The sequence below is a fragment of the Rhamphochromis sp. 'chilingali' genome (genome assembly GCF_963969265.1).
Source record: "Rhamphochromis sp. 'chilingali' genome assembly, chromosome: 15".
Lineage (NCBI taxonomy): Eukaryota > Metazoa > Chordata > Actinopteri > Cichliformes > Cichlidae > Rhamphochromis > Rhamphochromis sp. 'chilingali'.
This window is the reverse complement of record NC_137942.1, coordinates 34,402,108-34,424,992: the sequence shown is the minus strand read 5'-3', so window position 1 is coordinate 34,424,992 and position 22,885 is coordinate 34,402,108. Positions and strand designations below refer to the sequence as shown.

At 45.9% G+C, this 22,885-nt stretch overlaps 1 protein-coding gene across 5 annotated transcripts in view; it reads left to right on the top strand.

Annotated features, from left to right (window-relative positions):
* The window catches only part of smg1 (SMG1 nonsense mediated mRNA decay associated PI3K related kinase), a 59,006-nt gene that overhangs the window by 21,229 nt on the left and 14,892 nt on the right, over positions 1 to 22,885 (top strand). For 2 of the 5 annotated variants that reach the window (XM_080906535.1, XM_080906539.1), the window contains 25 exons: positions 197 to 337; positions 588 to 814; positions 995 to 1,194; positions 1,955 to 2,116; positions 2,847 to 3,001; positions 3,115 to 3,248; positions 3,464 to 3,775; positions 4,040 to 4,181; positions 7,054 to 7,204; positions 7,405 to 7,525; positions 7,950 to 8,198; positions 11,159 to 11,313; positions 12,002 to 12,137; positions 13,420 to 13,564; positions 13,742 to 13,880; positions 14,823 to 15,041; positions 15,163 to 15,343; positions 16,379 to 16,540; positions 16,907 to 17,121; positions 17,255 to 17,409; positions 18,461 to 18,683; positions 20,181 to 20,427; positions 21,735 to 21,970; positions 22,078 to 22,323; positions 22,443 to 22,581. In XM_080906535.1, the coding sequence (XP_080762661.1) occupies positions 197 to 337; positions 588 to 814; positions 995 to 1,194; positions 1,955 to 2,116; positions 2,847 to 3,001; positions 3,115 to 3,248; positions 3,464 to 3,775; positions 4,040 to 4,181; positions 7,054 to 7,204; positions 7,405 to 7,525; positions 7,950 to 8,198; positions 11,159 to 11,313; positions 12,002 to 12,137; positions 13,420 to 13,564; positions 13,742 to 13,880; positions 14,823 to 15,041; positions 15,163 to 15,343; positions 16,379 to 16,540; positions 16,907 to 17,121; positions 17,255 to 17,409; positions 18,461 to 18,683; positions 20,181 to 20,427; positions 21,735 to 21,970; positions 22,078 to 22,323; positions 22,443 to 22,581 (4,592 nt within the window). The remainder of the gene's footprint in view (positions 1 to 196; positions 338 to 587; positions 815 to 994; positions 1,195 to 1,954; positions 2,117 to 2,846; positions 3,002 to 3,114; positions 3,249 to 3,463; positions 3,776 to 4,039; positions 4,182 to 7,053; positions 7,205 to 7,404; positions 7,526 to 7,949; positions 8,199 to 11,158; positions 11,314 to 12,001; positions 12,138 to 13,419; positions 13,565 to 13,741; positions 13,881 to 14,822; positions 15,042 to 15,162; positions 15,344 to 16,378; positions 16,541 to 16,906; positions 17,122 to 17,254; positions 17,410 to 18,460; positions 18,684 to 20,180; positions 20,428 to 21,734; positions 21,971 to 22,077; positions 22,324 to 22,442; positions 22,582 to 22,885) is intronic. The other 3 variants (XM_080906538.1, XM_080906536.1, XM_080906537.1) reach the window with 3 other exon arrangements.

The window sequence follows — 22,885 nt, the reverse complement described above, 5'->3', positions numbered from 1 at the left end:
AAAGGGAGCTCCGTGTTTTAACCAATCTGTACTATTCATCTATGACTCTCAGAGCTGCACACTCACAAACGGCATTGCTTTCATCAGCACTGTCATAGTTAGGGGACAGTTGGTGTTAGATTTGAACCGCAGTTGTGACCCATCAGGAGATCGGATGCATGTTCTCAACATATGCGTGTATATTGCTTGTTCACAGTAACCACAGCCATCCTGAAATGAGGAAGATCTCTCTGGCCATTCGCCACCACATGAGCCATGCTCCGAGCAGCACTTTCCACCCCCAGGACTTCAGTGACCTTATTAGCTTCATCCTATATGGCGTCCTGCACCGTGGAGGGTAATGGCACAGTGACAGCTGCACAGAACTCTGAGAATGTCTTTTGTTTTACAGTCTCATGGTCATTTTTGATCTTTGGTAGTCGTGCTGTGGGTTTACACAGATGTGTGTATCATGACGATTTTGAGTCAACTATAGTGAGAGATTCACGTCAGGTCTGCGTAATGTAAGGGAGATCTGTGATGCACGCTTGGTTTTATGGAGGATAGGACTTGTGATGAATAAAGGTGGTCATGTCCTGTATCTACAGCAAGGACTCCTGGCTGGAGCGCCTGTACTACAGCTGCCAACGCCTTGAGAAACAGGATGGCCGTGGAAGTACAGATGGTAGCAAGCCAGACGTGGTGACACGGGCACTGCTGAAAACAGAGGTGTTGCTATGGCAGTGGGCAGTGTGGGAGGCTGCACAGTTCACCGTGTTATCCAAACTCCGAACACCTTTGGGTCGAGCTCAGGACACCTTCCAGACCATTGAAGGTAAAGTGAAGAGTTCATGTGACTGCATTCACAGTAATTGTCATTTACTTTCAAGATCTTTTTTGTAACCTCCAGAAGAGGTTTCTCAGATACATACAGATGCTGTCTGGTAAAGAAATAAAACTGGGACAGTTCATCTAAAGTTCTCAGACACAAACCATTTTCTCTGCTTTGTTGCAGGTATGATCCGGAGCTTGGCTGCACAGAGTCTGAACCCCGAGCAGGATGTTGGAGCTTGGGCGGGCAGTGGAAGTGACAGTGATGGTCACCACTTAAATCAGCTCCGCCTCACTTTGCTGCTTCAGTACCTGGAGAACCTGGAGAAGCTCATGTACAATGCCTACGAGGGCTGTGCTAATGCTCTGACAGCTCCACCAAAGGTACGCAGACAAACTCCACGGCTTGAAAATGAAATAGTTTAATATTTTGACACTAAAGGAGATGATAGAGCCTCAGAGTTTTATCATTACTACAGGTGTCCTTGAGTTTTGTGATAAAGGAAAAAGATACTGAGTCACAGTTTATCAGTAATTTATAAGTGCAAACAAAATGTATGAAGGGCGTTTTTAATCTTTTGTCTCCAGGGAGTGATTGTCATTGCTGACAGATTGGCTAAGTCAAAGATTGAATCTGCTAAACCTTACATATAGCCTCCTCTATAATGTCACATAATAAAATTGAAACAACTATTTTCTGTCTGGGATTTAGTGTCCTGGATCGATTGACGATTCATTGTTCATCCTGTTCATAGCCTGTACATACTTATAGTTATAGCATATTGTAACTGTAACTTCGGTCGTTGCTGTGCTTTTTTTGGAAATCGAATTTCCCAGAGGAACCCACCCGAGGGATTAATAAAGTTCTATCTTATCTTATTCACAACATACTTCATACCGTGTACATTATAACATACCATAATAGACCCATTTCTGTAATATACTTGCATATCTATATTATTGCTAATATATATTGTAATATATCTATATCACTAAAGCACTTCTGGATGGATGCAAACTGCATTTCGTTGCCCTGTACCTGTGCATGTGCAATGACAATAAAGTTGAATTCTATTCTATTCGATTGATTAATAATCAGTCGCTTGTATAAATGATCACGCATGCCTTCTTCGCCACTCCTCAGGGAATTCGGACTTTCTTCTACACGAACCGTCAGACGTGCCAGGACTGGCTGACGAGGATCCGCTTGGCACTGATGAGAGTTGGTCTTCTGTCTGGACAGCCAGCAGTAACTATTCGCCATGGGTTCGATCTGCTTGCAGAGATTAAAAACAGTGGCACTCAGGTCTGTGTTAGTAGAATATCCTCTATGTATTAGATGTAGTAGAGATGTATATACAGTGAAAATATTCATATTACTTCACTTGTTTGTCATGTTACAGTAATCAGCACTGAATGTAGTACACAGCTGCAGTGCTGTCAGAGGCTTAGGATGCTAGCCACTGGATTTAACTAGCTGAGGTCACCATGCTGCACAACCCTTCTCCTCAGTTCACTGACCATCTTCCTGTTTGCTGATGACATATTTAACATCTGAGAAATCTAACATAGCGTTCTACCTTAAACTGCCAGCTCCGCTAGAGTTGACCAAAAGGAACTCTTTGACCTGACCCTTCGGTCATGTCTGGAGGAAACCAGGTACCGCTTATTACCTGGTCAATACCATCCCATCTTCCAACAGGACAACAATCCTAGGCACACAAACCAAGATAACAAGAGAGTGTCCCAGCCAGAGTTCAAACTTGATCTGAACTGAACAGATGTGAAAATGGCTGTGCACCGAGGTTCTGCATAGAACAACGGGAGAAACTGCCCAAAAATGAGTGCCGAGAGGCTGTAACATGACCAAATGTGGAACGAGTGAAGTGCTGTGAATAAGTGCTGTAGTAGTTCTGTTTGTCTGTGCAAATGCTGAGTGTTAGATTAGGCGGTGTATCATTTGACCATCCTACAAATACTGTGGTAATAAATAGTGTCATCTGTCTGGGTGAACTGTGGATCTGTGGACTTTAAAGGGTCCAGAGCTGGAGGTGCCCGTGGTGTTGCTTGTGGAGGCTCTGTTGGAGTTGCATTGTCCCGAGGCCATCCAGGGCTTGGCAAGTTGGAGTGCCTCAACTTCAGGCAAGAGTATGGGCTGGTTGTCATCGGTTGCGCTGCAGGCTGAGGGACGGTAAGGACTGGCACACTAACCGATTATCCTCATGGTTCACTGAGATACTCATTTGTAATAGATTCATGTAGTTTCATTGCTGTAATCAACTGTGCATATGTTTGTATGTGCAGGTTTGAGAAAGCAGCCCAGGAGTATCAAGACCAACTGTCTGCAGTTACAGGGATGGACTGCAGCATCAAAGGCTCTGACTCCTTCATGCTCAAACTGTCCAGCAACACAAGCAGTCCAAAACACTGTAGCAATGGTAACTAGCAAACATCCCCTTAGATCGCAGCATGTTTATTTGTTCAGCTAGCTTTCTAACTGTTCCTGTAGCACAGCTGTGAGGCACACAGCCACTGCAGGTAGGCTGTGCATCACCCGACTCTTAGAAACGTGTGTTTTCTGATGCTTTCTTTGTTTTTTCATCTTTCCTTTAAGTTTCACTGATGCTATGATGCTTGGTGTCATTTTCAACAGGTGACAGCAGGAAGACGGTGTTACTGAAGTCGAGTGAGTGCTCTCCAGAGGTGCTGAACTTTCTGGCCAACAAAGCCTGTCAGTGTTATGTGGCACTTTGTGACTGGGCTGCTGTTAAGGAGTGGCAGGCCACTGTCAGCACCCTCAAACAGAACTCGACCAATCCAGTCAGCATCAACCTGAAGACAGATTTCAATTACATCCATGCTTTGAGTCACTTTGAGGAGGGCGATCTAGCAGAATGTGGGGTTCAACTGGAGCTGCTGCCTGGAGAGGATTACACCGCTCTTTCTGGCAGTAAGGACAAACTGGGTAAGTGTCCTTACTGCCCCGAGTCTTAACAGACGTCTGGATTGTGACTGAGTTGTGCATTTGCAGTAAAACTGGTATTTTTTCCCAGAATGTAATGTAGGATTTTCAAAGTAAGACCACAGGTATCTGCTAAAAGGCTTGGAACATTTTGAATCTCAGTGACCTTGACCTCAAGGTCAGCTTTTCTGAAAGTCAGATTTATACCATGGGACCCATCTACTGGTGGCTGCTAGTATTTCTAACACTCTTTGTGCTCAAATTTAGATCTGAAAAGGCTCCTGCCCTCAATGAGTCCAGATCCAACTGAGCTGCAGAGAGCTATCGAGGTGCAGCTCCTTCGCAGCGCTGTAAGTGCAATGACCAAAGTCAGCGAGCAGCAGGATCAGAGAGCAGCACCAAACTCAGAGTGAGTTCATTTTTTATGGGTCAATCATTGTCAAATGCCGTACCAGCTCTGATTTCAAGGGGGAAAAACCCCATTAGGGTAATGAAACCCTTCTTAATAGGAGAACTGCCACATTTTAGCTTTCTATTGTTCAGTTTGCTCAGAAAGTATTTTTGTGATAAAGTCGGGGCGTTTCAAGCCTTTTCTGACGGCTGTAGCAGCATACACACAACAGAAAACCGAGCAGCCATGTAAGACAAAGCGTAGAAACAGAGATGTAAAGAGATGATTATTGAGATATAAATACAAACCCAAATATTATTATAAAGGGACACAAGTGTGACACTGTTTCTGGGATGTTATCAGTGCACTGTGTGCAGGCATACATTGTTTTCTATATACAAGAAGTGCAGTGATCGACTCCCAGATTGCAGCCAGACATCAAACGTTAGAACATTTTCTTTTTGTTATTGGTGCAGATAACCACAACCCAGTAAGATTAAAGGCTCTTCTAAACTGATTCCAAGTTTTAACTGTATGAATTACACCTGGGTTGAGTATACGGTCTGAGACTGGATGTTTGGAACCTCGTGAGGCTGCAGGGGAGGTGCGCACAACTCAAGCTCCTTCCAGTGACTACCAACTGGGGCTGATGGTATCCCTCTTCACCAGTACAATAATATTAATACTCTAACATTTACTACCCAATAATATATATAATATGAATTTTGGAAGTGACGTGCGTTTTTACGTATCTTTGGCAGCTTTTTATTCCATATGAATGTTGATTTCTGGCTGTTACGACTGGACAAGAAAGGTTTTGTTAAAAAATGGGGACACTTAAAGAAATCTAGGATGCGAACACATGTTGATAGAGTTGTTTGTTCCTCCTAAAGTAAGAGGCTCGTTCTTTAGAAGAACCACTGATGATAGCAGAGGTGGATCATTGGACTTGTAAAGATCCTTAACATCACGTGGTACTCATAGACCTAAACACTTGGATTTTCTGTGGCTAATCTTGAAAGAGTTGGATCCAATTTGTCCCTCGCATGCAGAAGGGCGGGGCCTTAACTCATTATTTTGAATATTAACTTCATAACCAGATATTTCTCCAAATGTTTAAAGTAACAACAACAAACGAGGGTCTGATATAAACAACTTGTCATCTGTATGAAGAGAGACTTTGTGCTCTGATCTGCTGGATCCCTTTAATAACGTTCATCATTAACTGAATCCGTGACAGAGGGCAGCCGTAGCACCCACTGGGAACAAGTCGATCCTATGGCAGACAACCGAATCTCCACGGCGTTGCAGAGGCGTGTCAACCAAGGCAGCCCTACAGCATCCAGGACCATGAAGAACTCATCCACCCCCAACAGCCCAACTACCTACAAGCTAGTAGTTTGACTGCCTCAATGACCTCGCCCCTAATGATCAGCAAGTAGCCGCCCTCATCCACAGACTCTGCTCCAACTATTCCCTCCACTGCCTCCAGTTAACTCATTCACTGCCATTGACATCTATAGCCGTCAATGGCAGTGAATGAGTCAATGGGTTTAACTCATTCACTGCCAATGGCTGGCAGTGAATGAGTTAAAGGCAGCATCACCCCATCCACACTATATTTACACTGTGTGAGTAGAGCATTGCTTTTAGTCACCTGACAATTTGCCAGAATTGCTTAGAGTCCGACCAAAAGTCTTGAACTGAACTTCTTCCACACCCAAGGTTGGGAAGGAAGATGCTGTGGACTGGGCCGTCTGTCAGACAGGGCACCGACCCTCTGTCACAGATCTGTTGTCTCTGTTCTGGAGGGTCCCATTTAGGCGCACCGGGCCTGTCCAGTTTCCTCTCACAGCAGCTGATCTAACTCATCAGCAGGGCGTGATCAGTTAACAGCTCAGCTCCTCTCTTTGCCTGAGTGTCATAGCAAATCCGTCAATGCAACGCCAATCTAGGTCTTGTAGTTTCGTCAAGTTTCCCAGTAGAACAATGGAATCAGTTCTAGGAAAACTGTCATTCGCTGCATACTTGCAGTCAGGTGGTCAGGGACCTTTCCCTGACCTGAAGCAGCAGGGAACCAAAGTCCAGCCCTTCTCCTGGAGACTGTGTGGTCTCACTCGTGCTCCCTGTCCAGCCCTGCCTCCAAGGTGTAACGACTCTGCGCTATAGTGCACACTTCTTTCATCTAGGCCAACACGCTTGTTCCCAGCATTGAGCGCATACGGTTTACTGAACATTGCTTTTGTTGCTTAATATACATTTTTAGTGTGTTGTATATGATTGTTGTTATTAATTAGGTTCTTTCGTCAGCAGCAGCAGTAGGTTTACACTCCAGACTGAAAGAATAAGGTCATATAGTAACAACCAGGCTTGGCAAACACTGATGTGTATATAGGTAAGGCAGGTGTTGCTGGAATAAACTGGATGTGGTTCCTTCAGAGATCTTTTTCGTGCTGCTACTTTGTCGTTGCTCTGATGCCAACTTCTGTTAATTCTTTTGCATGACAGTGAAAACTGAGACGTTTTAAACCTCTAGATAAAAGAGAGCATGTTTAGCAGCACGTCCAAGGTAGGAGGGAGAGACTGACAGCAACAGACTGTCCTCTGTGCTCGTGTGAAAGAACTCTTTAGGCTGAAATGGGGTTAAGAGTGTAAATCTCATCTATCCTTGGTATGTTCAGTCCATTTCCTGATTCTGTAAAGTGAGACTGAACGACAGCCTCCATTCCAGGGCCAAAAAGGAGGAAAAAGTCGGTTAATTCTGGAGTCGTTGCAGAAAACTGTCTCTTGTCTGTTTTCTTTCCAAATGTTAATGTTTAAAATGTGTTACTTATTTTTAGCACGGTGCCATTTTCAGACTGGTAACAAATCGTGTGATGTGATGTTGCAGTACGTTGGTGCGTTGCTTGAAACAGACCGGACGGATCTGCTTGGGTCCCCTTCGCCTGTCGACCCTCACCCTCTCTGAGACCCTGCCCACATTTCCCACCCTGCAGCTCCACTCTACTGCCACCCTGGAGAATGCTCTCACTGGACAAGAGGTTCATAAATAAACTCATTTCATTTGCATCAAAAACGACTTTACAGTTGTTTAGTGTCAGTTTGGCGCGCGCGCACACACACACACTTTCTAGGTTTCTAGCGTTAACTTCAGACGAAGCAGCTGCAATGAGCACCAGCTTGAACTGTAATTGTCCAGTTTAAAGAAACGTAGCTTATCTTCACCCTTTGTTCTTCACAGGACTGCGTGATTCCTCTGTGCAGTGAGGCTCTCAACTCTTGTAAGCAGCAGGATGCCCAGCTGTTCCTTCATGCCCTCAGATACAGCACATTTCAGAGACAACTCCTCCACAAACTTAAGGGTAACCATTGAGTCCTGTTGTTTCTGAGAGAATTAATCACACCTCAGTTTTGTTTCAGCAGCATCGAAGAAGAAAAAAACAATTTATGCGTGCTTCATAAATTGTCAGAGCAATTCTTCCAAGAAAGAAATGAAGCCACTTTGTATCTCTGAGGGTTAACCCAGGCGGTACAGTGGTTGGATGATCGGTCAGGCTGTCCAGCTGGTACCTCAGCTCGTCCCCAAAATAGCCTGAGCTTGGATTGGAGAAGAAGTTGGTTGGACCTGACCTTACTTTACAAAGTCCCAAATCCAGCTTTGTGCTGCAGACGTACTTTTTGCTGGGCTGAACGTGATCACTGTGCTGCATAGACAAAGGGCCGTGGAAACATGCTGGATGTATTTGTCCATGTAAACCTCTAACATTTCTCCTCATTCTTGCTTAGGTTACTCTTCCTCCACCGATAGCCACCTAATGGAGCTTTGTCTGACTGCTGTCAAATTTGCCCGTAAAAAAGGCAACATTACACTGGCATCTCGCCTGCTCAGACAGTTCAGTGACACACAAACACAAGAAGAAGAGCAGGAAGAGCACCTGTGCAAGGCCTTCAGGCGTCTTAATCTTGAAGGCACCCTGGGGGAGAAATGGGGACCAGAGGTGGAGATAGAAAAAGCCAAAGTCCTAAGAACTGCAGGTGAGGGAACATCTTCATTACTCTACCTTACACTCCATTGGATGGGAAAAAAGGACCTGTTCACCTCGAACACACACACACACACACACACACACACACACACACACACTCCAAACCCAGGAAGACCCAACAAAACGATTAAAATCAATGTAATATGATGAAAAATCCTCACTGTAATCAGTGAGGTGATTATTTAGAAAGGGCAAACAGCTGGGAGATCTGGGTCCAAGCAGCACCTTGGCCTAACTTTGTGCTTAAACATAAACTGAGGTTTTGGTTCCTGAACAGCTGATTTCGTTCGGTCGTCTGCGTGTTCACTCTGAGGTGAAGGTAGAAATGTGGAGCGCACATCAGAGACAGTTTACTGAGCTGTGATATCAGGATGGCAGCTGACTCTGTGTCTGCATCACTTTTCATTTAGTAAAAACTGTTTCTGCAGCAGTTTATGACAAATTTCATTTTTCAAGAATTATTCAGTGATCATTCACTGATGTGTAGTATACCCTCACTTTATTTATAGAGGGTTACTCAGACAACCTAAAACTCCAGGTCCTGTCCATATAAATGCACAGACTGGACACAAGGTATCCAGCTGCTGTTGTTCCTCTGAGACGAAAGACGGCGGCTAAAAGGCGCCGGTTCTATGCGGGGATTAAGCCGCACATTGATCTTCGTATGTTCTGGGAGAACTGAATGCACGACTGATGCTCTTGAGAGCTTCTCTCCTACACGCTTGACCAAACAGGCATTTGTATTTCCTCTGACCACTTTGCCACAGATAGCATGTTGGTGCCCTCTTGTGGTCAAGTGTGTAAGACATGCTGTCCCGGTGGCCCGTTACCTCCATGAGACGTGAGCGAGGTGTCTGCATGGTCACAGCCATGGAAACGCGACTCTGCGGGCTGTGTAATAGCCGACAGCATTGCTCTGTTTTTCAGCGTGTTTAATGTTTTCATGTGTTTTACAAAATGTGACAGCGCTGTGGGCAAACTGCCTGGATGCACGTAACGGCACAGTTTTAATACAGAGTGCATGAAGAAGTGCTTGTAAAACAACACGGAAAACTTTGCATCGGTTTCCCTCGGGTGGCTATGGTAACATCCACCCAAAGACTGCTTCCCAGCCCGTGGATTCTTGAGAGCCCCTGCACCTTATCTACTTTAGGGATCCTGAAACGGTGCCACAGTTTCAAAGCCAGCATCTCTCTTTTCTCCTCACATCTCATCTCCATCTCTTTATCTGTTCTTCTGACGACTGCACCGGAGACATTGATCTTGTCAACAAGGAACTCCTTGACAAGGAGTTCCTCTTTTTCCTTAGTTGTGAGGTTGGTGAGCCTGAGCCAGCGTGCCTGCTCCTGGAGAATCACCAGGCCTGTGGCTCTCCCAGTAGCCACTAATTTGTGGAGGCAGAGGACGTGGAGGACGTGGTCAGTGAAGATGCAGAGTTCTTCCCACACACTGGTGTCTGGTTTAGCTGTCATGTCCTCTGAGCCATTAGCACAGAGGAGGTACTGTGGGCTCTCGTTGACAGAGCAGCTGCTTTGTAGCACTTATCTGTAAGGAAGCGGCCTTCCTTCCAGGGGAGGGACGGGGCTATGAAGATGAAGACGACTTTGGGTAAATGATAGATGGACTGATTTTTGTATATGTAAGCTGCGTGCTTACACATATCTTGCATGTTGAAATCCAGGGGAGACGCCATTGCAGGTTTATCAACCTAGCTGGTAGCTGAGTGCTTTGCAGCCCAGCTGATGCTAACCAGGGAGTTGGAGTCCACCTCCTTGTTGTCAGGCAGCAGGAACTGTGAGTCGGCCGACTCCTCTTCATTCTCGTTAAAACCTCCTCCCTGTTCTTGTAGCATCTCCTCCCATATGAACTCCAGCAGGGAGAAACCCTCACATCCTCCATGTGGCTCCAGCAACAGGAAAGTGGTAGTGATGGTCTGTGGGTCTCATCTGCCCAGCTCACGCCTGGTGTTGCAGCCAGATCCTCAGGTATCTCCATTTCGCCTTGCTCTGCAGCAGCCACCTGACAGGTTAGCCTGGTGAGCTACCCGACTGTGGAGCAGTTTGTGTGGACAAGCCACGCAGTGGATACGATCATGAGTGGATCTCAAGGCAGCCTGAGCATGCGATGAACCTATGCATGCTCCACACGGGTGTGCATCTCAACCTAAAGTCTTTTTGCATCAAGGATAGTTTTCTAACTTCCCTTCCATCTTCACTGTGTACGGCTCTGGACCCTGTAGCTCCTCTGAAAAAGTGCTTGCCTCCGTGGTATAATTCTCAGATGCACGCCTTAAAAAGCAGATAACTTGGAAGCTGGATAGAAAATTGAGTCTCACTAATTTAGAAGACCATCATGTAGCCTGGAAAAAGAGTTTGCTGCTCTCAGTTAGAGAGAAGAAATTACTCATAACCTTCTCATGAATGTAAAATTATGCACAGCTACTTTGAATAGCATTTATATTAAACGCCTTTCCTCCAGTTGAATTTTACAGAGATGAGTTTGCTCGTGTGTGCGCTCTGAGTCAGTCATCAGCTGGTTCTCTTTGCTGAAGAAAGCCTGGCAGACCTGACCTGGGGTCTGCCAGCCTTCCTCTGTCCTTGCTGCCAGCAGCTGGAAGCAATAATAATGATAATGATGGTAAATGATGAATAATTAAAAATAATAAATCATTAATTAGTTATCAATACATCAGAAAAACAGACAGTGGCACTGTAGTTACGACAGATGCTGTGAGTCCACTTAGCAGAATAATTTAAAAAGCACACACAGTTTGACATCTTATAAAACAAATATGGAAGTTTCTCCCTTCAAGTCCCTGTCGAGCTGTTTAGCAGTAATGCCACTGAAACCAGAGATCCTAATCCAACCCTATTTTACAAAAACCCAGGTGTATGTGCAGAGCATTGATGAGGGTCCTGAGGCTCTGTTTTCTAAGTGGTTGTTTCTCAGCAGGTCAGTCACTGACAGCCATGGAGATGCTGAGCAAAGCTGCTCTGTCTTATTGCCATTTGGGGAAGAATGAAGGCGCTGCCTGCCGCTCGCTGCTGACACTCTGCAAATGGTTGCTGGCCGACTGGAAGGACATGACGCCTCAGCTCAAACAGGTTTACTGCTTTTTGGAATATTTGGTAATGATAATCACGTATGCAAAGAGCTGTGCCTAACGTGAAAGCAGTACAGTGAAGTTAATAGAACACAAGAACATTAAATGTAAGAATCGGACCAATGATGGGACCTAACCCTCTAACCTGCTTTGGCTCAGCTGATATTTGTCCTGGTTAAGAGAAGCAACATTTCCTCTGTTACTCAACTCTAAGTAAGTGAAAGCTGACCCAGGTCTGTGTTAAACAGCCAGATATGCAGACACACAGCTTGTGGTGGTGCTGATTGTCTTCTCCACCAGAAGCTTCTGACGTGTCCAGGTTGCTGCAGAGCCAGCTTCCCTGATCACTTTATTCAGCCCACAAAGTGCACTCATCTCCAGCATTCTGAAGATTGTGTTCAGTGTTGGTGCAGGCGATCGGATTATGTTGCTGGGGTGGACAGGTGCTGCATATACCATAAGGAAAGTGAAAAGCCCAGGTTGTAATCCACCATGGAGGCATGTGCTGACCCCCCTTCTTTATTGTCCTGTTAAAGATATTTAACCAAAACATAAAAAATAGGGTAAAGGACTTCTTGAAGCATCTTTGACACATTTTAGAAAAGAATAAAATATGTCTAATATAGCAGATGTGATTGTTTGGATATATCTTTAAAATGCATGCTTTCAGGCTGTTAATGTTTTTGTAGGTGGTAAAGAAATCTGCAGCAGTGAACGCATGCAGCGCTCTGGGCAGCATGTCGGCTCTGAGCAGGAACATTGCTGCTCTGCTGGAGCTGCCCCTGGAGGATCAGGCCATCCCATCAGTCACTGCTGAGATTTCAGGTACCATTGGAACCTGATGTATTCACACAGGACTTCTCTGGGCTGCAGTAATGTTGATTGTCCCCCTCTTAACTCTAAATCAATGACTTCTCAATAATGCAGAGTTGGGATGTACTACTTTAATTTCCCAGTCTACTATACTACCACTCAAGTGTGGACACGCCTCCTCATTTAATGGTTTTTCTTTATTGTTACGACTTTCTACACTGAAGACATCAAATATATGAAGCAGCATATATGGAGTTATGTGACAAAGAAAAACTTAATAAATATATTTTAGTAGCCACTGTTTGCTTTGTTGGCAGAGCTGCAAACCCTGCTCTCAGTGAGCTTCATGATGTAGTCACCTGACATGGTTTCAGCTCACAGCTGTGCCTGTCAGGGTTCAGTGGTGGTGACACTGTTGGGGATTCATTCAAAATTGAAGGCAAACTGAACCAGCATGGCTACCATCCTGCAGACACACGCCATCCCATCGTTTAAATTCCAACAGGACGATGACCCCAAACACACCTCCGGGCTGTGTCAGGGCTATCTGACCAAGAAGGAGAGTGATGCAGTGCTGACCAGACAGCCTGGCCTCCACAGTCACCTGACCTCAGTGGAGATGGTTTGGGATGAGATGGAGCGCAGAGTGAAGGCAAAGGACCAACAAGTGCTCAGCATCTCTGAACTCCTTCCAGACTGTTGGAAACCATTTCAGGAGACGACCTCATGAAGCTCATGGAGACGCCGAGAGAGCAAAGCAAAGAATCTGAAATATCAAACGTGTTTGGAGTTATTTCCCACGTTTTTGTTCACTACATATTTCCACGTGTTCATTCATAGTTTTGATGGCTTCAGTGAGAATCTACAATGTCTTATGTTTTCTATTCCCATGTGAAGCACTTTGAAACAACTTCCTGTTTTAAAAAGTGCTATAGAAATAAATGTTACTTACTCATGAAAATAACAAAAACCATTAAATGAGACGGTGTGTCTGAACTTTTGACAGGTGTACGTCCATATTAACCTGACACTCTGTCCTCTTATGTCGGCAGTACATGTTGGCTTTTCTGCACATGATGAACACTTAAGATCTTTAAACTAAAAAACACTGAATCGTTTTGTTACACTTTCTTTCTCCAGTCCAACTAATCCCAGATAACTAGAAGTTAAACATGCTTCCCAGGCTCAGGAGGACAAATTACTCAAAATGATGAGACACCATGTACCTGCAGATGAATACTGAAATATCCACAACCCTCTAAAGTGTTTGATGTTAATGTTCTTCCCTGTACAGTCAATGTGGGTGTTGGAGAGCCAGACTTCGTGTTGGGTCAGCTGTATCAGTTGTCCACCAGTCTGGCTCCAGATGTGGCAAAGTCCTGGGCAGCCCTGGCCAGCTGGGCTTACCGCTGGGGCAGGAAGGTAGTCGATAATGCCAGGTTAGTGGACACAGACACACACAGACACACACACAGACACACACACACACACACACACACACACACACACACACACACACACACACTGTTGTGTATGCTCTACTGGTCTGCGTAATGTCTTCGGTGGCCCAACAACACAGTGGAAACATTACTTTTAATGGAGCTTCTCCTCTTCAGCCAAGGGGAGGGACTGCCTCTTCTTCCTGGGGAAAAGAAGGAGATAGAGGAGCTGCTGCCAGCAACAACAAGTGAAGAAGACAAGGACATGATCTTCAGTATTTTGGGACAGGCCATGTGTCGACCTACTGGTATCCAGGTAAAGTCCTGAACAGCTGATAGCACGTACATATAGTACACTGGGCGTAGTAGCGCTGCGAGGACACCAGCTGCTGCCTGAGGCGTGTGGACCTGTGCTCGGGTTTTCTCTCCACCTTTGCCTCCGTCTCCAATGTGCCAGCTTCCCTTTCATCTACGTCAGCATCTGTGTTTTTAAAATACTGACTTGTGACCACGGCCGTAATGGTGTTTGACACATTTACCTGTTTATTTAAAAAAGACGATTGCGTCAGTTTCTGCAGTTGTGCTCGCTGCTTGAAGAGGCGATGGCAGTTGCGTAGTACACTTCAGTAACAGGCTTGGTCAGTACATATTACTGCCTGTTACCTGTGGTAATGCAATTTATAATTTATATATTCTGTATTCAGTTATGAAGGCTCTAATTGTTGGTTGCGAGCTGCCGCTTAGATGCTTGTATCTGCCCGGGGCTGTTGATGGGTCTGTATGCAATGATGGGCGTAGCTGCGGGAAGTTTGTTTTTTTTTTTTGTTGATGAGTGAGTATAGGGGTGGGATTTAATAAGTTTTCTTCGTCCCACTCCTTTTTCAGGCAAGTTTTGTTTTTTGTTTTGTGTATTTTATGTTCAATATAGGTATTTGTTGTGCCTGAAAATGAATAAATAAATGAATGAATGAATGAATGTCTGTCAGAGGTGCCATCAGCTCCTGTAGGCTGCTGCTGGCATATGTAGTGATCTGATCTCATGCACAGGTATACGTACTTGAACAGGGACGTCTTACACATTGTGGCTTGTACTGCTGTGTTTTGATGTTTCTGACCTCTGTCCGGACTCTTCTCACATGCTTTGTTGTGTTCGAGCTTGTATTCAGTGCACGCTTGGTGTTTTCAACAGTCATTGTTTGTATATTCTTGGATTCTTTTCTGCAGCCTGTGTCAACCCTGATGTTCTGCTTTATGTCAGGATGAGGAAATGGCTCTGCAGCAGGAAGATGATGAGGATGACATGGTGGACGTGATTTGGCGGCAGCTCACCAGTTCGTGCCCTTGGCTGGGGGAGGCCAGCCAGCAGGTTACAGATGGTCTGATCCGAGTTTGGAGACTGGTCGTGGACCGTATCTTTGGTCTCTACCGCATCTCCTGCCAGGCCTATTTCACCTTCCTCAAGCTCAATGCTGGACACGTGAGGCTGAGTTCCTAAAGCTGATGACTGTGAAACAGTGACTGCCATGTGAAGATCATGACATAGATGTAAGTGCAGCGCTTGGTTCACTCCCTCACTCTGTGTGTGTGTTTGGTTTTAGGTCCCTGTAGATGAAGATGACCCCAAAGTGCTGCTTTCATATCACAGCAGCAAGCAGAGCAATGATGACGTAATTGTCATGGCAACGCTGCGTCTCCTGCGTCTTCTGGTGAAGCATGCCGGTGAACTGAGAGAGGGGCTTGAGCTAGGCTTAGCTTCGACTCCTACGGCACCCTGGAGGGGTATGTCCTAATGCAGGTTTACTGTGTGTGTGTGTGTGTGTGTGTGTGTGTGTGTGTGTGTGTGTGTGTGTGATGGATATAATAGATGGGTTTTTCACTCATAGTTGAAGCTTACATACATTAAGAGCTCCCAACACTGGAGTGAAAACCTCTCGATTCCCTGATGGAAATTGATGGCAGTGAGGGGCAGATGAGATGGAAAAGAAGAGCATGTGAAGATGAAAACAAACACAGTGGACAAACAGTCTTGTCCGTTTGTAACAAACACCTTCATCATGATGTGAAGGCCACTGGTCCTCAGAGCCTGATGCCCTCAGGGGTCTGTCTCTTGCCCTGAAGTCTCTGACCGTGTCTCCCAACCCGGCCAGAACTGGCAAACAAGCACAGGGTGTCTGATCCACAGAGTTCACTGGGGGAAGAAGAGAAATTAAGTTAGTGGAAATGTGTGCTGTTCATGTGGTCAGGGGGCAGTCTGTGCTCTGTTGGCTCCAGGGTACCAAGTGACTGCTGAAAGGTTACTGATGTTCTGTCCAGTGATGCCTGGTTTACATAATGTAATGAATAAAAACAGCCACAGTGATAGGTTAGGGTTACTCTGCGAGTAATAAGGACATGAGAATATCTCTGTGGTCAAGCTCCGAACTCTAGAGCAGACCTGGGAATGTTTGGTCCGTGCTGTAAATCAGCGGTGTCCAGCCCCAGTCCTCGAGAGCTACCGTGCTGCAGCTTTTAGAAGCATCCTTGTTCTGACACGCCTGAATCAAATGAATGGCTTGTTATCAGGTGTTTGCCAAACTGGATGGCTGCTGAAGAGGAGATCCAACCATCTGATTTAGCTGTTGGAGTAGGGATCCATCTAAAAGCTGCAGGACAGTAGCTCTCGAGGACTGGAGTTGGAGACTCCTGCTGTAAACTCTTGTTTATGTCGGTCAGCCAAGGGTACCAAAAGAACACACTTTCAACATTTAGCATTTAGCTAGTCATAAAGTATGTACTTGTTGCTTTTCATGTACTGATTCTTCGTGTTGTCTTCAGGTATCATCCCACAGCTTTTTTCGCGTCTCAACCATCCGGAGGCGTACATCCGACAAAGCATATGCAGCCTGCTGTGCCGTGTGGCCCAGGACTCCCCACACCTCATCCTCTACCCTGCCATTGTAGGCTCACTCTCCCTGGGAGGGGAAGCTCAGAATGCAGGTAGGCTTACTTTTCTTTTCTTTCTTGTTGCAGCCATGTTCTCTCCAGCTGTTTAAAGAGTTCTACATTAATATCTCAAATATTTCACTTTGCTTGTTCACTCGGTATTAGTCATATGTGCAAGAAATGACTAATACATAGTCAGAAAAATAGGAGACTGTATAAAAAAATCCTTAGCAGTTAATGCAGTAAATGTATTGTTACTCCAGATGCATTTGTTTTATTTTGGTGGTATAAATGTGATCTGGCAGGTTACACTTAATATTCTGAAACAAGTCTGCATGGTTTGAAAGGGAGTCTCTGACATCAGACACCCTGTGCTCGTTTTTCTGACTTCTCCTCTCGATTGGTTAATTTTGCAAACAGGGAGCAAACTGCCGTCAGCTCTGCCTACCTTCTTGGGGAGCATACAAGGAGAGGACCTAGGTGTGGATGAAGAGGAGCAGCTTGGGAGTGATGAACAAGGCAGATCATCAGAAGAGCTGGCGACCTGTTCAAGTCAAGACCAAGCCATGATGCAGGACTGTTACAGCAAGATTGTGGAGAAGCTGTCTTTAGCCAACCCTAGCATGGTGCTGCAGGTAGAAGGCTGACCGCGGTTACACGTTTTGTATGGGGGGGGGCTATACTGTTTATACTTGAATCAACTACAGCTAAAGTTCAGTTAAAAGAAATGTGATTTTCTCAAATGATTGACTTGTGTGTGCCGACCAGGTCCAGCAGCTGGTGGGTGAGCTGCGCAGAGTCACGTTGCTGTGGGATGAACTGTGGCTAGGTGTGTTACAACAGCAGCACATGCATGTCCTACGCAAGATCCAGCAGCTGGAGGATGAGGTCAAGAGAGTGCAGAACAATAACACACTGCGCAGGTGAGACTTGCTTTGACCTTAGCCTCAGGATAGGGTCTGCTTTTTTCTGTGTACATCGTTGTTTGAAAAAACATCTCAAATCAAAGCTAACCGCTGCTGGCCCACAGTTCATTTGGTGCCATGGAGCCAACAATAAGCAAAGGTCTCACTATGGAAAGTGCTTTCTTGAGTGACCAGAAATAGACCCACTAATACCAAATGGCTGTGGCTCAGGAGGGGTTTTCTACCAGTTGGAAGGTTGGTGCCCAGTCTGTCCACCTCAGTGTCAGCGTGTGCTTGTAGTAAAAAGCACTTTGAATGTTCAGAGTAGAACAATGCTGCTACCATACACCACTTAGACGTCCTTCCTAACTCCTCGTGACCCAAAACAGATTCTGGAACCTTCTGACTTTCATCTGTTTTAGGAAGCATTTCAGGTCCAAAACACGATCTTTCAGACCTTGGTTGATATCACACAGATGGTACGCTCCTAGAATTCCTCAGCACCTTGAATTAAGAATGGTGATGTAACACACCAGTGCACAACTAGTCCGTTCATCCCGCATCGGTGTGTAGATGTGCACTAGTCGTTACTGGACCTTGCAGGTTATGGTTGCACTGGTTAGTTGTAAGCTGTACTTTCTTTACGTTTCTCTCGTATTTCCCTAACTGAGTCATCCACGTCAAAGGTAAGAACATCTGAACTCCACCCTCTTGTGCTAAAACTCTGGACTCCATTGACAGTCCATGTCCTGTAGTTGCTTCAATGCTCCCGGTCTCATCTGTTGTGGAACCTGTAGAACCTTAATCATTTGTTACTGGTGGTTTAAAAGTTCAGCGATGACATGATGAAAACCAGCCTGTGGAAAAGCTATTACCCCTCAGCTGTAAAAGGCTGATTTGGGGTACTGTCGTCACCCCGCTGGGCGAGCAGCGTGGGAGGTCTCAGGAGGCTGAGGGCTGGTGCTGGCAGTCACCAGTCAGTTGCTGATCTGTCTTTTTCTGTGTTCAATGAAAAGTAAAGTTCTTACTAGGCTTGTCTGATCTCCCAATACCATTTGTTGATCTGCAGGGATGAAAAGATCGCCATAATGCGTGAAAAGCACTCTGCTCTGATGCGTCCCGTGGTTTTTGCCCTGGATCATGTGTGCAGCATCACAGCAGCTCCGGCAGAGACGCCGCATGAATCCTGGTTTCAGCAGACCTACGGTGATGCCATCACGTCTGCCCTGGAGCGTCTAAGAAACCCCGTAAACCCGGCTAATCCAGCCAGTAGCTGGCTTCCCTTCAAACAGGTATGATGTGCTTTGTGTTAGTGATGACCATGGTTTTATTTTCAAATTATTCAAGTTCTGTAAGCTGCAGGGATAGCAATGGGAGCAGAAACTGATGAACAGTGTGTGACAACAGGTTCACTGAACAGGCGACAACAAGACGACCCTTAAAAATGCAGTGGTGGTGGTTGCTTACCTCATCCTGCTCACTGACTTTAGCTCGGTTTTGTGTTGTTAGTGTCACTGCTGATAGTGACGTGTCGTCCCACCTGCTGCACGTTCGGGCCAGCATGTCATCGTAAGAAGGCTTTGCTTTGTCTCCCAGCCAAGTCTCAGGACTGTGGAAGCCAAGAGATGGACTGTTAAACCAGGAAACTCAAACAGGCCAATAAAAAGGTTTTAACCCAGGGCCTGGTATTTGCTCCATTGTTAGAGGGGGGCTGAGAGTAGTACTGCCAGAGCCCTGCAGCATGACATACCAACCAGTGGGCTACAGGTACCGTTTCTGATCAGGTGTAATGGCCTCACATCCTTCAGTGGAATCTGTTCACAGCAGAAACACCAGAACTTGCGACCCCACCACAGGTGCAGTGTTCCCTTCATGGACGGGAGCACCTGTGATAGAGTGGTAACAGCGTATGCTGCTTGCAGCTTAGTGAAATCATTTCCTCATTGCCTTTGGGGCGATCGTGGCTCAAGAGTTGGGAGTTCGCCTTGTAATCGGAAGGTTGCCGGTTCGAGCCCCGGCTCGGACAGTCTCGGTCGTTGTGTCCTTGGGCAAGGCACTTCACCCGTTGCCTACTGGTGGTGGTCAGAGGGGCCGGTGGCGCCAGTGTCCGGCAGCCTCGCTTCAGTCAGTCTGCCCAGGGCAGCTGTGGCTACAATGTAGCTCCATCACCAGTGTGTGAATGTGTGTGTGAATGGGTGGATGACTGGATATGTAAAGCGCTTTGGGGTCCTTAGGGACTATTAAAAGCGCTATATAAATACAGGCCATTTACCATTTGTCAACCTGGTGCTGGTGCAGAGGGCCCTGGTCTCCTCCTGGTCCAGGACTGTGTGCAGCTCACATGGCCATTGTGTCTGTGACGTTCCTGGAAGATGAAGGCGTTGATGTTCCCCAGGTCTGAGTCCAACTGAGAACCTCTGGGCCATCAGTGCCAAAAAGCACCACTGCCCCCGAGCTCGCTGATGTCCTGGTTCAGGTCTGGAAGGAGAGCCCACTCAGTCTGCACATTCAGTTTTCACTTTCAACTACGTGTGATTTCAAATCCAGCTCTCAAACGGTTGATGATCCACCGAGTGTCATTTTGTCCTTAGCAAACTGTGTATTTGTGTGCAGTGTGTGTTAAATATACACAGGAATTGTTTCCCCAGCACCTGTGAAGATGTACCTGTGTATGTATTCTGTTATGTTGAGATGCATCACTTCCACAGATGTAGGATCCTTGATATTTCCATAGTTTTATATTGTGTAGCTGTTCCAAACCTGACTGATGTGCTGTCTGTGTTGGACAGATCATGATGAGCCTGCAACAGCGTGCTCAGAAGAGAACCAGCTATCTGCTGCATCTGGACGAGATTAGTCCCCGCCTGGTTTCCATGACTACAACAGAGATTGCTCTACCTGGCGAGGCATCGGCATTAGATGCAGTGACCATACAGAGTGTAGGGAACACCATCACTATACTGCCAACCAAGACCAAGCCAAAGAAACTGTTCTTCCTGGGCTCAGATGGACACAACTACCCGTACCTCTTTAAAGGTGGGGAAACTCGGTCGCAGCAGCAGTCGTAGATGGAAACAGTCTTCTAAAGCTGCAGGGAACAGGAAACGTAAAAACTGCATTAGCATTCAGTTGGTAATATTGACAGTTGTGTTCTGTGAACAACTGAAGCCTGGCTTTTCTCATTTTTGTTGATTTTCAGTGGGCAGAGGAGTGCTTTGAAACAGATAAAGTAATGTTAGTAAAGTCATTAGAACATGAAGTATGAGAGAGGCACATCGACCCGTTGAGTCTGTAGTTTCTGAGAACATCTTCTGTGTTTGACGCAGTTTGAATGCAAGCTGTGTGACTAAACAGGACAAATGAATATTCCCCAGCTGGCTGCTGGAGGTGGGGCCAGTTGTAAGGTGAAGCTGGTCATAAAGATGGTGGTACTCCACAAAACGTGGCAGTTGCCATGGTCACCCACAATTTGCATGGAAGACTTTTATCTGCAACGTTATAGCGAAATAGTGACGATGGTATTCCAACCAAAAAGTGTTTCCTGTAGCAGTGAGGCGCAGCTTTTACTTTGAAGGCGAAGGTTCTGTTTCCAGTTTTTATTGTACTTTGTTTTGCTAACAGTCGATAGTTAGCAAATAAGTCGTAACTGTGGCAGCCACAAGGTTTTTGGTGTTAGCTAATTTTAACTAGTGACAACCAGCAGCAACAAGTGCTAACCAAAGGTTGGGTAATGCAGCCTTTGATTTATATATTTGCCAGTTGGTCCCCACGCCTGCGTGACAGATGCCTAATTTTATTTTTAACAAATGGGGTCCAAGCACTTTAAGACAGGGTCCTCCCAAGAGCACCTTTGACACTTGGCATTATAGTGATTGTTATTATAAAAAGGTCTGTAAGAAATCCAATTCTTTTTATTTTCATATATATTTTGTTTGTTTCATCATTCGACCCGCTGACCCGATGTTAGGCTCTCTAGTTGCTTGTTTCCTGCGTCACATTCAACGTACATCATCTGTGTGTAAACTCGGGGTCGCCCAGATTAGTATCCACGATTGAGTTTTTTCGAGTCAGCACGTACATGTGAAATACAGAACGTGAGAAAGAAACGCAGACCTGACAGAAGCTGGGGGTGAGTTGAGAGTAGCACAAACGTTTTCTGTGGGTGTTCATACTAAATCGTTTGTACAGTGTCATTTTACCAAGACAGAGTCGTCATTAAAAAGCTTTTATGTGAACCGCCAATGATCCCTCTGAGCTCGTGAGCTGTGTGTTGTGCGTAGAAAGCAAAGGGAAAAATGTCAAAGTTTCCTTTGTGATGAAATAGTGACTGAAGTTTCTCTCAGGTCTGGAGGATTTGCATTTGGATGAGCGCATCATGCAGTTCTTGTCAATTGTCAACACCATGTTCACCAAGATCAATCAGCAGGAGCAACCACACTTCCATGCCCGACACTATTCTGTCACGCCGCTTGGAACTCGTTCAGGGCTGATCCAGTGGGTGGACGGTGCCACGCCCCTCTTTGGCCTCTACAAACGCTGGCAGCAGAGGGAGGCTGTGCAGCAGGCTCAGAAGGTAGAGGTTTGTCTGCACTGTAACACACGGCTTTAACACTGGTCAGGCGGTGAGCGCTTTCTGGTTTCGGGCCCGTATTACTGGTTAGTGACGTGACTTTGTTTTCTGAGCAGGCCCAGGACTCCTTCCCACAGCAGCCTATACCTCCAGTGCCCCGCCCCAGTGAACTGTACTACAGTCGCATCGGGCCGGCTCTAAAGGCAGTGGGGCTGAGTGTGGATGTGACACGGAGAGACTGGCCTCTCAGCGTTATGAAGGAGGTTCTGAAAGAGTTGATGGAAGCAACGCCGTCCAACCTTCTGTCCAAGGAGCTCTGGTGTTCTTGCACCACGCCGAGCGAGTGGTGGAGGGTCACTCAGGTGCGAGGAGATGCATTCAAAGCGTTTCTCACCTTCTTCCTTGTCTCCTGTTTCAGAAAAGGACAGATGCTCAGAAATGTAATCCAGATGTTTCTTTGTTTCCTTTTCTCTGTCTGCAGTCCTACGCCCGATCTACTGCTGTCATGTCAATGGTGGGATACATTATTGGCCTTGGCGACCGTCACCTTGACAACGTTTTGATTGACATGACCACTGGAGAGGTGGTGCACATTGACTACAACGTATGCTTTGAAAAAGGTGCGTTTAACTGTGTTGCTGCGATTCATTTTAAAGAGAATAGTTTAGAACCACATTTATTAAAAGGTAAAAAACTATTGTGCTGCATGTGATAGAAGCAAAGGGACAGAGGTGAACACCACTCACACAGTGCTCACCACAGCTAGTCAGCCTGTTCTGTGCAGATATAATAAAGCTCTTTTCCTCCACAGTCCCCCATAATATGATCAGACTCAAAGCTCTTTATCACACACTGAGATGTTGGAGGAAACCCAGCTGAGGGGTTATTTTTGGCTGCTAGCGTGGAACAGTATCGATTTTCCAT